This window comes from Gambusia affinis, linkage group LG11 (assembly GCF_019740435.1).
Source record: "Gambusia affinis linkage group LG11, SWU_Gaff_1.0, whole genome shotgun sequence".
Lineage (NCBI taxonomy): Eukaryota > Metazoa > Chordata > Actinopteri > Cyprinodontiformes > Poeciliidae > Gambusia > Gambusia affinis.
In genome coordinates this window covers 15104620-15118151 of record NC_057878.1, presented here as the reverse complement: position 1 = coordinate 15118151, position 13532 = coordinate 15104620, and the positions used below count along the sequence as shown (strand labels likewise).

Here is a 13532-nt window from a genome sequence, read left to right as displayed (position 1 = left end):
CTGAACTGAAACCTCAAACCCCAAGATAAACAGGAGGGGTTACAAGATCACAATATATCAGTCTTTACCACACGGCCTTTGTAACTTGAGGCCTAAAAGAGTTTAGCTTTCAGTCTTTTATTAAATGAAGTAATCAGTCTTCTTAAATCCATCTCTTTGAATACACTTTTTTCCAGAAAAGTTAATTTACGTAAAAATTAGGATTTTGATTGCCGTGATTAGAGTGTAATGTTTGCACCATTTTCAGATCAGTAGAATGGTGCAAACATACTTTGAAAAGGTAACACTCTTCTCTGCAGAAGCTGCTACGGCATAACAACAACTCAAACCTAGATTTTTTTCTAACATAAAGTTAGAGATAGACCAATAGGTGCAATAACCTATTTAAACTTAAACTGTTTTCTACAGAGAAATAATGGCTGTTCACAGTTTGGCCCAGTAGCAATCAGACATGCCTGGTGACTTGTTTTAAAAATAACCAGTGACGAAGAAGGAAAATTATTCTGGTGTTACTGGAGACTTTTAAAGGCAGATGGGAAAGCATGAATCATTCTTACTCTTAATAGGCTGCAGGAGGTGCAGGGAGAATTGGATCTGTGAATTCACAAAAATTTGACAGAAAAACGCTAATTTGCATTAATGAGGAAGTTTTTACTCATTTTTGTCAACCCTACAAATACATTTTGCTGCAGATACAACCACATAATAAATGTGCAGATAATGATGTCATTTACTGAAATGTTGGCCATGTTGGGTACTTATTCAGGCTGCTATTAAATATTTTCCTTTTATATATCATCAGGTGACAGATGAGTAAATTCAGTGCAGTTTTCTGTCCCTTGTCACCACACGATTTGCTCAGAAGGAGGAATTGTTAAGTTAATGATGCAAAACAATCACAAACTAGCAATAAAATCCTGTTGGTTGTGTGAAGCACATAACAAAATGTACCTAAATAAAATGAATTGTTGGTTATTTCTTCCCTCTTTTTGCAGTTTATTTAAAAAGCAGCTATCTGCTTTAGGATGTCACCTTGTCATAGAACATAAATAAATGCATGGCACTGTGACATTGCAATTTACAGTTAGTTGAGCAAATAATAGTGCTAACTGGTAATGTTTTAAAGGATTAAAAGCTCGTTTTACAGCGACTGCTCTCTCACACAGTGTGATGTCACTTCGGCCACTGGTGCAAATTAATAATGACTGCAAAGGGCAGGAAGTCCAGGAGGTTGTTTGAGTGATGTAAATGAATGTTTTCATTAATGGCTAAAATCTGTATGCCCAGGTTAAAACTTTAGAAAAGCCAGGCATCAAAAATAAGCCCAAAATATTTAATTAGTGGATGTCTACTAAAATTATTCAGTCTCTAGAGCATTGAACAAGTTATAGAATAAATAGGAGGCTTTTAAGTGTGACAATAAACATCCTGTACCATCCTCCTATGTTTCAGTTTTAAAAAGAAAAAAAGAAACAGAAGAGCAGCAATTAAGCTGTTTCTTCAGAAATGTGTGTCTTCTGACAGAAGGCTCCAGGGCCAAAGACACATTTCAGCAAAAAGCCGTGTTTTCTCTTCATAATCACTCTGACTCCATACATTCATCAAACACCGCCTCCCTGAGCAGCCATGAAGCCTGCGAGCGGGGGTCACCTGTACGCAGCATTACCGAATTAGCCGATATCTAACCCAGACCTGCTGCAGCGTGCTGACACTAATCCTGGGCCCGCTGGAGAGCCCTGTCTGTGTTACATTATCATGTCTAATCCCCGTAATCTCTCAGCTGCACCGCTAAACGCTGTTCCACCTCGGCCCTCTTACTCCATACCCCTCTAACAACCTTAATGAAGAGGCTGCCGAGGCTGCCCATACAGTGGTGGGCTGGGCGACGGCCGTAATCGGAAGCCCCCTGCGCAGCCACGCACTCAGCCTTCCAGGCAGCAGGAATTAATGTAATTCATCGCCTTGGGCAAAAAGCAAACCAAACATATGTTCAACAAATCAGGGCTTGTGTATTTTCTTGTCACCGTCACTGTGCAGGTCTATTAGAGTCGCTGATGAGATCCAAAGCGAAGAGCCCGCCACGTGGGAAAATCAAAGCTTTTGAAGTTCTCGTGCCACTTTCAAAGCACTCCTCCCCCCCAACCTCTTCCACTTGCCACAAGAAGCTGGTGATGAGCTGACCCTGGTTATTAAAATACCGCAGAAATGATCACTCATAAAAGCAAGTCTCTTTCTTTTTTTCTGCTGTCAACAAAAATGGCAGTGGGGAGTGGGGGATGAAAAGGTTGAAAGGGCTCCCATATTAAAAATGGCACTTTATCCATTAAAGCGGGATTTCTACTGTCTCTTTGTGTAATTACCTGCACCCACCAGCTCTGCGCGCGGGCTCACCTTGTTTACACTGCACGTCTTGCAGCCTGGCTGTCTCCCTGCAAGGTATCGTTACACCGTCTTCTCCTCTGCTTTTGTCTCTCTTGATGTCTTTCACTTGTCTGTCTTGGCTGTCAGGGCCAACCTTGAAAGAGGAGGCGTAAACACACCCAGAAGAGCAATGTCAATGAAAGCACCACACGAATACATACAAGTTAAAGCAAGCCTTCTAATGTGTTTTTTTTTCTTCTTCAAATTAGTCATGTAGATGTTGCATTCATTTATTTACAATTTACAATTTGGCACTCATATAACTGAGACCCATTAATGTGCTTTGCAATGTTAATCAAATGCTAATGCAATTGCATATCCCCCTTTTACTGGTCCTACCTCCTAGCAAACAAGCAGCACACTGACTTAATTGTGAGGGGGGGAAAAACAGCACATACAGACTTCCTCTCATATTTAATTTTATCTTTGAATAAAAGAGCTATAGGAAAGTATTAATCTGCTTAACATTTCTAAGTACATCCTCCAAAGGATTTTGCTTTTTTTAATCTTACATATGCTCAGCAGAGTTACTGGCAAAAACTGTACATTTTCCTCATTTCATCCTTTCAACATCAAATGGTGAGCAGCAAAAATTGGATCAGACTTCAAAGCCTGCGATGTGCTCCAAGTCACGGAGTGGCTCTTCTATTTCACATATTGAATCCGAGCAGGATATCAAAGTGCTACCAAAGAACCTCAGGTCTTTACTAAAAAAGGGGTCTAACATCTGTAGAAAGAGGAGCGCAAAGACAAATCACCTCGGGGGAAGAGCGAGCATTTATTCTCAGCCGCGAATTTCCAGCCTTTTGATTCTCCCCGTTCCTGTACCACCCTGTCTTCTCCGCTGAGACGGAGGTTGGAGCAAGAGAACTCTTTTGTCTCAAGGACTCAAAAAATTTCCCAAAGAATAATCTGGGTTAAAGCTGCTTTGTAGACAAGGAGCTGTTTTTAAAGGGAAACAAAATGCTTATTGATGTTCTGTGACTTACATTTTCTTCATGTAAGTCATCTGGATGAGCCTCTTTGTTCTTTGGGCTGCATCTGTGGAAGTAAACATTTATCAGTTAAAAATTAAATAACAATAGATATTATATAGCTGCACTGGGTGTGGGAGTTAAAAGTTTGTTAGGTGATGAATGATTGGAGCATTTAGGCACTTTGCCAAATCCAACATTGCTTTCCATTCTATACATTGCTATTCTATGCTTTTGCTCAGATGACTAAGTTAAAATTTATTGTTTTTGATGTAATATTTTTGTAAAGCATTCAATTTTAGTTAATATTAGCCATAAGATTGTCACAAAATGATAACTTTAAGTGAAAAAAAGCACAGTTTCCCAATATTAGCACACAGATTTATAGAAATATTATAACATGATCAAACTGATTTTATTCAAAACAGAAAAACTATTTTTGCTGCAGCTAAAATAATGCAAAACATTGGTTAATACTGTCATAATAATGCTGTCTATATCATATTATCTTACTATTTTGATGTTGAAGTTAAGCTTTACACCACATATCTAGAGATGACAGGTGAGTGTGTCAGGCAATGATTTATTGATCCGTTTCTCATCATAAGATATAAAGTTTGACCTCATTCACAAGTAACAAGATACACTTAAAGACAGCAGCAGGTTATTTTAAAAGGTCAGTTTTTTACTTGCATAGAAGTGGACGACTATAAAGTGTAGAATTAACAAAAGCTGAATTTAGTGCAAAACTTTGCTATTCCTTTTAGTTGTTTTGTTATTTTGATAGTAACACTAGGAATCTAACAAGGTGACATTAACAGGATAATATAAGGAACAGTACAGTACATCACCAAACCTTGGTTAGCAGTTCTTCTATGGGGGGATTTTTCTGCCACAATCCAAGAGCACACATTTTCAGTCTGAAAGCAGGATTTCATGGCAGAAAAATTCCCTCAAACTGGTCAACCTTACATAGCTAAAAGGACAAGAAGTCTCTGGACATCCAGTGTTTGGAAAGCTATTAAAACAATGCTAATAAAAAGTCCAGATTTGTTAATTTTCTATCAACATTTAAGCTCAAATTACTTTACCCAAGTGTTGTTTTTATTTATTACCTTTCAAGTGAATTATTTTAGAATGAGACGGAGTACCTCAACTCTTAAATTCTCCAAAATATGTTTCTTTCTGTAACAACATCAGGAAATCGTGATAAAATCTTGACTTTGTGTTTTTATACATGTTATGCAATTTGCAGGATATGAATGGGAATATCTGGGAACGTCTGTCTGAGCACGATCACTTGTGTTGCATTATTCAAAACAACAAACACAGAAGGACCCACGTGTGCGCACACAACAAAACATGTCAGTAGCAGCCATGCTCCGAGTCTGGAGGAATGAAATCTCCAGTTTGGAGCGCGGTGATGCTGTTTGGATGCAAAACACCGAGCTGAAGCCTGGCGGAGGAGAGGGGAATCAAAAGCGAAAAGGACAGCGTGTAGGTGAGAATATAGATCTTACAGGAAGAAAAAATGGGCCAGATCATGTCAAGATAAATATATATGGAGAGATTCCAACACTGATTAAACAGAATTGTTAAGTGGAGGTTTGAAGTTTTTCTCACCGAGGAATATGATTGTAAACATGGAGAGGAAAATCCCCAATGAGGCTCGGCTCAGTTTGAGAATATAACAAGCACAACATTTTCAGATGTGTAAATCTAGTATTTTGGAGCTGAAATCTGGAGATGAGTGTTGGCCACAAAATTCAAACATTTGAACAGGGCTTTTTGCTGTTGTGAATTAGTTTAGCATTTGATGTGTTATAGCGTATTTAATGGAAAGCTACTGTAGGAATCATTTCCGGGGATTTGTGATAATTGATAAAACCCAGAGCTTAAAGTCTATCGTCTATTTGATGCTGTTCAGTCAGTGGCTGCTGTCATGCCTCACACATACTTTCTTAATGACTGGCCTGCCCATGTGCTGAATAAACACAAAGCCCCCAGCTTGTACATCTGGAGACCAGTGCAGCACCCAGCCCTATTTGTGGTCAGACAAGTGTGCTATCTTGGTGGAAAGTTATTTATTACATTTATAAAACGGTGAAAGGCGGCGCACAAGGAGGAGCTTTCTTCTCTGGGGTGAAACAGCAAAGCATTACATGGTAAAAGCAGCCCTTCCAAGAGTGGTGAAAACAAATGACAGGTTTAGGATGCAGGACTTTAAATTCAGTTCAAATCGAGCTCAGATATATTTATTTAATGTAATCTCAAGGCCCTTTACAAGACAAAACAGGTCTAATTCATATGCAGCTCCATAAACTCCAATTGGTTTGAATGTAAATCAAATGAATTCAGTTCATTTCAGTCCAGTCAATGGTCACATTCAGACTCAATTATATTCCAATCCAAAATATACATACCAGGAAAGTCAAATTTACTTTATCTTTTAATCCATATCAGTAAAAAGTTGTTCATCCAAGGAAGTTGAGCCAAATGTGTCTAGCTAAGCAAGCACTGGGTGACAGCAGAGAGAAATCGCTCCATTTTAACAGGAAGGAACCTCCAGCAGAAATAGTATGCACAAATTGTGCAATACCAATAAAACATGAGAGATGCCATAATGTTGGTAAAAATCGCAATGACAATATGACTTGAACTATATGAAAGAATACTTTACTTGAACAGTCTTAATGTCTTTTTACTTTGGGTGAGTAGTAGTGAGTCTGTCCAGATAAATGTAAACATGTGAAATTCATATTTTCCATCCCAACAACATGGCATTGTTGACAACTTACTTATTGGGAAATAATATTAATAACAATAACAATACCACCGCATTTGAAGGCTTTTCCAGAACATCTTATTACATGCTCTCACAAAACATTTTTTAAATAAGGATGGCTTATTTCTCCTATCGAGTTTCGGCATGAATTTGACTCCATAAACAAGTATCACCAAATATATTATTGGTATAGAGGCCATAAATGGATGGTGCTCATGTGGCTAATAATTTTTGCTGTCCAAGTAATTCTTTATGTTAATATGGAGTATAATTATATTGTGACAATGGTTGAGTAAATAAGTTAATAGCATAAAGAGCTCTGTTACTGAATTTCCGCAATTACTTATTCAGTGGCTCCGTCACAGAAACAAACACGGTTTAACACGATGAGTTGATAAAATGAGATTTTTTAAAGTATAACACTAATTCAGATTATTGAAGCAACAATAGTAATCATGTTGCAGGGAGGTTCAACACAGAAACCATAAGCAAATCACCCCAGCAAAAGGTTTTACTTCAGAGAACTTCTTTTGCACAGTAAATCAAAAAAGGAAATGACTGAAACACTTAAATATGTCAGCAGTGACTATAAATCTTAACCTCACCTTGTGTGCTCTTCTTTGTTGGTCTTTCCTCCGGCCTCATTTTGACATTGACGGACTCGATGGCCCCTGTAAACTGCACAGGTTTCCACCATGAGATGAACTCTGTGGTTTTGTCTCCTATCCACATTGTACAATACAATTTAGAGTCATGATCCAAATCTTTTATACTAGTCCTGATTAATATACCTTTGGGAAATTTAGTTTTTTCTTTGAATTCTACTTGTCCATTTATAAAAGTTAGTTTTCTTGTTATTTGTTAAGCTGAAGAACTCGGACCTGTTAAACACAACAGCCTGACCTGGCTGGTCAATAACCATTTAATACCTTTAAATAGGTATTGAAGGCAGGCATTTAATTACCTGAAGATAATATTTAATAAATGTTGTGTGTTTATTAGCAGTAAGTTAAAAAAAAAAAAAAATCATCATTATGATCAGAAATACAGATTTGAAAACATTAGTCTTTGATGTAATTATGAAACAAAAGGATTTTCCAAATGCTTCAGTTATTGAATGAGTATAATATATTTATAGATTTGGAAAAAAATTAAGAGACCACCTAAACTGATCAGCTTTTCTGCTTTTACTTTTTATACGTACATGTTTGAGTAAAATGAACATTATTCTTTATTCTATGAGCTACTGATAACATGACTCCAAACTTCCAAGCAAACTTTTAGCATTTATTTGCAGAAAATAAAAAATTGCCAAAATAACGATAACGATGTTGTGCTTTCACACCTCAAATAATGCAAAGAAAACAAGTTCATATTCATTTAGAAACAACAATACTAATGTTTTAACTCAGGAATAGTTCAAAAATCAATGTTCGGTGGAACAACCATGGGGTTGTATATATTCATATAGATAAATACTTATGTGTATAAAGAAATAAATTCAGCAATCATTAAAGCTGAGCTTGTGTGATTATTGAGACATATTAAGACTCTGAAGGACGGGGAAAGAAGCATGCTGGGTTAGTCCCTCGGCCCACTTTCTGTTTTTCTGACAAAATTATATGCACAGGGAAAGAATGCTCAAGTACATTATTGAGCAATGGTTCTCCTTTGCATGGTCTAATCTGATCGATGGTGAGCACGTCCCTCGGGTCCTGCTGAGATCTGAGAAGCCACCAGGCTCATACATTTGAAAGGCATCTGTTTATTTTCAAGATGCAAATGCAGCCCACCTCAAAGGCTATAAGCTGCGGAGAACACACAATGTGAATGTGCTGGAGTGCTGTGCCGGGAGGAGTGGGGTGGGGGGGGGGGTTGGGGGGGCGCGACAGGGGCTGAGGCCCCACTTGTGTCAGGTTCAGGTCCCCCCCCCCCCACATACACCCTCCACCCCACCCCACCATCCCGTGGACCCCCGGCGGCCACACACAAACACCCTTGTCTGAAAAGAAAGGCAGTTGCGACAGAGAGGCTTCCTCACACCAAAACCATGTTTACCCATTCAGCAGCTTTATTTACAAGGGCTTAATGGAGCACATTTACACAAGGTGTGCAGGCGACTGAGAAGCTCCATGTGGCAGATGAGGGCAGCCCTTAAGAGAGCCAGAGGAAACAATGCCAGATCTCCTCCCCCTGCCCTCCCCTCTCCAGCCCCTTTTGGCACCCTCTCTTGTCCTCCACTGAGAGGCTCAGAGGATTGGGGGGCTGGGGCTGGGAAGGTTAATGTGCCCACTTTGATCTTCGTCAAGGCACACTGAGTAAGAATTAATTTACATTTCAGATGAAAAGGTTGACAGTATAAAAAGGCATCTTGTTTCTGGTATGTGAGAGCTGTGTAATAGGCCAGGAATTTGAGAGAGGAAGTCGTGAGGAAACAGAAGGGATAAGCCCCTCTCTTGCCTTTACTGGGAATGAGATGAAAGGAAAGACGGATCTCAGTATACACAGTTCTTCAGAAACATGGGGACCAAATGCTGCCCAAACTTTCAAAAGCGTTTCTCTATGCATTATTAATTAATAATTACTATTTTGTGGGCTACTTGGGGAGATCAAAAAGGTGTTTCACAAGGATGCAAGGTTTGTAGACCTTTATCCACATTCTTTTTGAAAAATGTCTCCCATACAGAATCACACAAGACAGTCCAGATGTTGCGCATCACTACACGACGCAATTCTTAGCAAAATAAACATTTCATACCTGACTGTATGCGGACTGCAGCTTGTTCCCGCTCCTTTTTTATTTGCTTCAGATTCTGCCGCGCAACGTAGCCCCTCCAGGCTAGAAGAAGAGGGAGAAAACAATGTGTGTGAGCGAGATCGCTGACCTACCTCTGTGAAACTAAATAGACTGCAGATACTACACAAGATCCCACTTCAAAACACGGCTAAACCAGGTGGCCACAGAACGGCTCCTTTGAACTCTCAGAGGTCTTATTGTTTGCTCTGAAGCATTGCTCTTAACCCTCCTGGGTCAACCTGTGGTTATCAAACTATATCTTTCACAAAAATCTACAGAAAACAAACCACAAAGAGACAAGGAATAGTCTAAACATCCAAACTGCAACTGTTTCAGCGTTACAAAATAAAACAAAACTCAGGAACTCATTTGTGTGTTTTTGGTTTATGTTTGATGATTTCCTGTTTAAGTTAACAGAACTCCACCTGACTGGATGATGACGGCGCCGCGGCTTCTTTTCTCCTTCACTTTCCGGTATCGGCGGGCTCCGAGACAGCCTTTAGCATAAGCTTGCATCACCACCACCCGGGCTATCACCTCCCGCAGCAGCAGGTTCAGCTGCTCCACATGGTAGTACTTCAGAAACACCTGAAAGGACATTCAGTTCACCTATGCTCTCTTTCTTTCTTTCTTCTTCTTTTTTTTTTTTTTAAATAAACCACAAGCAAACCCAAACTTAAAAAAATGAAGTCATGCTACCTTTGTTTTCCCCAACACGGTGCCTTGTAGTTTGGCCCGTTCCAGTATAGCGGCTGCGTTTTCTCTGCTTGTTTCAGGCATCAGGTGGGCGCGAAATGCAAGGTAGTAATATCTGTCAGAAAAACAAATACAAGACAATCACAAAATAAAGATTTTCCCAAAAGGTTTTAAATAAATACTTACTGCAGTTCTCTAACAATGAGCTTTGGACGTTATTTTTTTTTTTACCTCCCTTTCCTTCCTGTTTACCTTGACTGGGGCTAAAATTTTGGTCTGCATGCAGATTGTTCCAGGGGCTTCAAACTTTTTCAATTAATGCTTTGATTGTACAGTCAAATTCAGAGAAGTATATTTTTCTGTAGTCACATCCTGATTTACAAAGATCTGCACACACCTGCTTAACTGCAGACATGTTTTATTGTCTTTCCAATTTTGAAGAGTGCCTTGTAATCTTGTGCCTCATGTCACATCACACTCAACTGCAAAAAGGCAGGAAATCAAAGACTACTAATTAAATGTTTGTACGTTGTATGTTGTCAATTTTAAAAAAACAAGTTATTTGTTTCATAGTAATTAGTAGGGGTTGTAAAATCAACAACAAAACTATTTCCCAGTGTAACATTTTTGGCAACATCTGATTTCTTTAACATTAGGATTTTTCTCTCTGATGTTAATCTAGTGTAGTAAAAGCTTAATTGATTCGAAATATTTTTACACATCTTTTACTGGGATTCTAAAAATGTACAGATAATTCTGTATATTAGTACATGTTAATGATAAAAAAGGAACCATAAAACCAAGTATTTTTTTTAACATTTGAAAGCTGTTTTTGAAAGCAAAACAACAACAACAAAAAAACAAAGTTATCTAAAAAAATGTCCAAAGACAATGTGACAAGAGGAAAAGTTGTTCCTGATGGCCTCTTTTATTTAATTGGAAACCATAGCATTTATAATTCTGTCAGCCATGTGTGCTACGTCTTTGCCTTTAAAACTGTGATTAGTTTGAAAATCAGCTGTTCAGTCAAAAAAGAGGCATATTGTTGCAAGATTGTTGAAAGTGCAACCTGAGACCTATCACCGTGCGTCCGTCCCACTGCTGCTTATTGCTCACATTGTCTGAATTCAGGTTCTCTTGTTGTAGTTTAAAGAATAGCAGCACAGAACAGGGTGCTTGTGAGTGTTTGAACAGGGACATCAAGGATCCAGAGCCCCTGGTTCATCTCCAGCGCCACGGAGTTGGTCAAAAACAGAAGAACAACAAGAAGAAAAAAGTTCTTTGAACTCCCCTCCCTGCCTCGGTCTAAAGCCTTTCATACTAATTCCTGTTGATACCTGTTATTTCTTTGATGGTAAATACAAAGCACTGCAACATCAGACGAGCCTTTGATATGAGAGCGCAAATTTAAATCAGTTTTTTACTAGGGGTGCAGTTTAGCCATTCGGGTCCGTCTGTACAACCCCGGCCGGGCTCAGGTGGGATGATGCGGACTCAGAAGCCGAGGTTAAAACCGAAGCGGCACACTCTCTCCGGCTGGCAGAATCCCACGTGAAAAAGACAACAACAAAAAAACTGTTCTCGTGTCAAGTCATGCATGATCCTCCAGTAATCACTCTGAAACGAGGAGAAAAAGTAGGACATGCAAGGAAGCATCATAAGCTCGCTCAAAGTTTCAGCCCCCAAAATTAAGCAAATACTTAAAAGCTTCCTTTCAGCAGTGAGACTAACCCGTCATCTCAAAGTTTTCTCCTACTGGCCGAAAGCACAAGTTAATTAAATTTCAGATCATTTTAAAGCCTCCACATTAGAAGTGGATGAATTTTTCAAAGCAACATTGATCAAACATGAGGAGTTTTCTCTCAGACTCGTCTAAATATGTTTTTTATTTTTCTTGAAATGACTCAGGATGTTCAAGTTCAAGTCATCTTGAAAGCATTGTGTAAAGTGGGACTTACAAGATCATGTTCCACATTTTTAGGGCAAAAATGGCACCCTTACATAAAGTTCCCCTAATGATGGAGCTTGTTTTAATTGTGGTTTGATATAATACCAGTGGGACGGGGAGGCTAGGTTTGAGCGTTTCCAGGTCATTTGGTGCAAGAACAAACTCTCGTTATGAATAGCAAAAGAAAACCCATTAAAATGCATCTCCCCTTATAATTACAGTTCCACCCTGTTTGAATTTTTTCCTATTTTCCTAGACTACAGTATCCACCCAGTTAAAGTAGTACGAAGATTAGGTGCTGCTCCATCACTAATGACTGCCAATTACTCACCCTCTTGTTCGGCTCAACTTGGACTTCTATCTAATTAAGGAACTCAATTAGATAGAATTGAGTTCTATCTATTCTATCTAATAGAATAGATAGAATAGAATAGACAGAGCGGTATCACACAAAACCGCTCTGTTTTGTGTGATACAGAGCGGCACTAACTAGCTCTGCGTCCCCTCTGGAGGATGCAGAACAGCGACGCGGAGTGGAAACGCAACCCCATCTCATCACCACTGCTACAACCTGTTGACAAACTCCTCGAACTGGATGCGGTGGGAGAAGCCTTGTCGGCGGATGTTGACTGTCTCCAGGATCCCAGTGTAGCGCAGTTGCACCATCACTCTCTCCTTGCAAAAGCGCAGAGCCTGCCTGTCATCGTTGGGTTTGATGCAGCGCACAAAGTGCGGCTGACCCATCACCATCTTAGAGAGCAAGTCCATCAGGGAGTACTGTGGAGTAAACAGTGGGAGGAGGAGATCATGAGTACTGTAAAAACTGATTTTATATCATAAAATAAAATTTTTAAAAAAGGTACAACTTTTTCCACATAGCCTGGTATAAAGGTGTAGCAGTACCTGAATTATTAACCTTTTCTAAATTCTCAGAGAATGGACAAAAATACTTTTTATTATCTGACAAATTTCTTTGCATTGAATAGTTTTTATCTATTTTATTGCTGGCCTTCACAATAATACAAAATACCTGCAGAAAGAATGCAAAGCATGTAAAAGTTTAGAACTTATAGGATCTAATGATTTTTTTGCTAAAAATACAAATGAAAGATTCAATGTTTGCTTTAAATGTGATATTGGAAATGTCAGTGATACCTTTTAGACCCCTACATGAAACACTGAAACTCAACCGGGCCGCATAGTGGAGCAGTGGTTTTCTTTGTATCACTATTTGCTTTGGGATCCATCCACTGTCTGTAACCCAGTGCTTCTCAATTCCAGTCCTCTGGCCCCCCTGCTCTGCATGTTTTAGATGTGCCCCTATTCCAGAACAGCTGATTCAGATGAATGCATGACCATCAAGTGCTGCAGAAGCCTGTTAATCACCTACAGATACAATCCAGGTGTGTGGCAGAAGGAAAACACCTAAAACATGCAGGGCAGGGGGGCCTGAGGACCGGAATTGAGAAACACTGTCTATAATCCCTTGATCCTACAGGATTGGGGGATGTTGGTCACAATCTGGACCAGTCAATTTGTACATGGAGAGCTACACTTTTTTTTTTTTCCCCACCAGTGGGTCTTTTTGTGGGCTCTAGTGTCCCTTATATGACAGTAGGCTGACAGCAAAAGGGAAGAGAGGGGGGGGAAGACATGCGGCAAATGTCGCCGGGTCCGGGAATCGAACCCACGACGGCCACATCGAGGACTGAAGGCCTCCAAATGTGGGTCGTGCTATCCCCTACGCCACCACAGCACGCCCGAGCTACACTTTTTAAGACAAATCTAAATAGAATATACCTGAAATGCTTTGGTTTGTGCGTCTTAAAGTCCAATTAATTACTAACTAATTATTACTAACTCCTTTTAGTTGAAGCTATTTTCAGAATTCTACAAGTTGATTTGATTGAA

The 13532-nt window shown here is 39.4% G+C and overlaps 1 protein-coding gene across 4 annotated transcripts in view; it reads right to left on the bottom strand.

The window, feature by feature from the left end:
* myo3b (myosin IIIB) overlaps positions 1–13532 on the bottom strand; it is an 80380-nt gene that overhangs the window by 19001 nt on the left and 47847 nt on the right. For 3 of the 4 annotated variants that reach the window (XM_044131469.1, XM_044131468.1, XM_044131470.1), the window contains 7 exons: positions 12193–12398; positions 9677–9788; positions 9403–9565; positions 8939–9019; positions 6786–6858; positions 3411–3462; positions 2392–2515 (listed from right to left, as the gene is read on the bottom strand). In XM_044131469.1, coding sequence (XP_043987404.1) covers positions 2392–2515; positions 3411–3462; positions 6786–6858; positions 8939–9019; positions 9403–9565; positions 9677–9788; positions 12193–12398 — 811 coding nt within the window. Of the gene's footprint in view, positions 1–2391; positions 2516–3410; positions 3463–6785; positions 6859–8938; positions 9020–9402; positions 9566–9676; positions 9789–12192; positions 12399–13532 lie in introns of those variants that run through there. The other variant, XM_044131471.1, reaches the window with a different exon arrangement.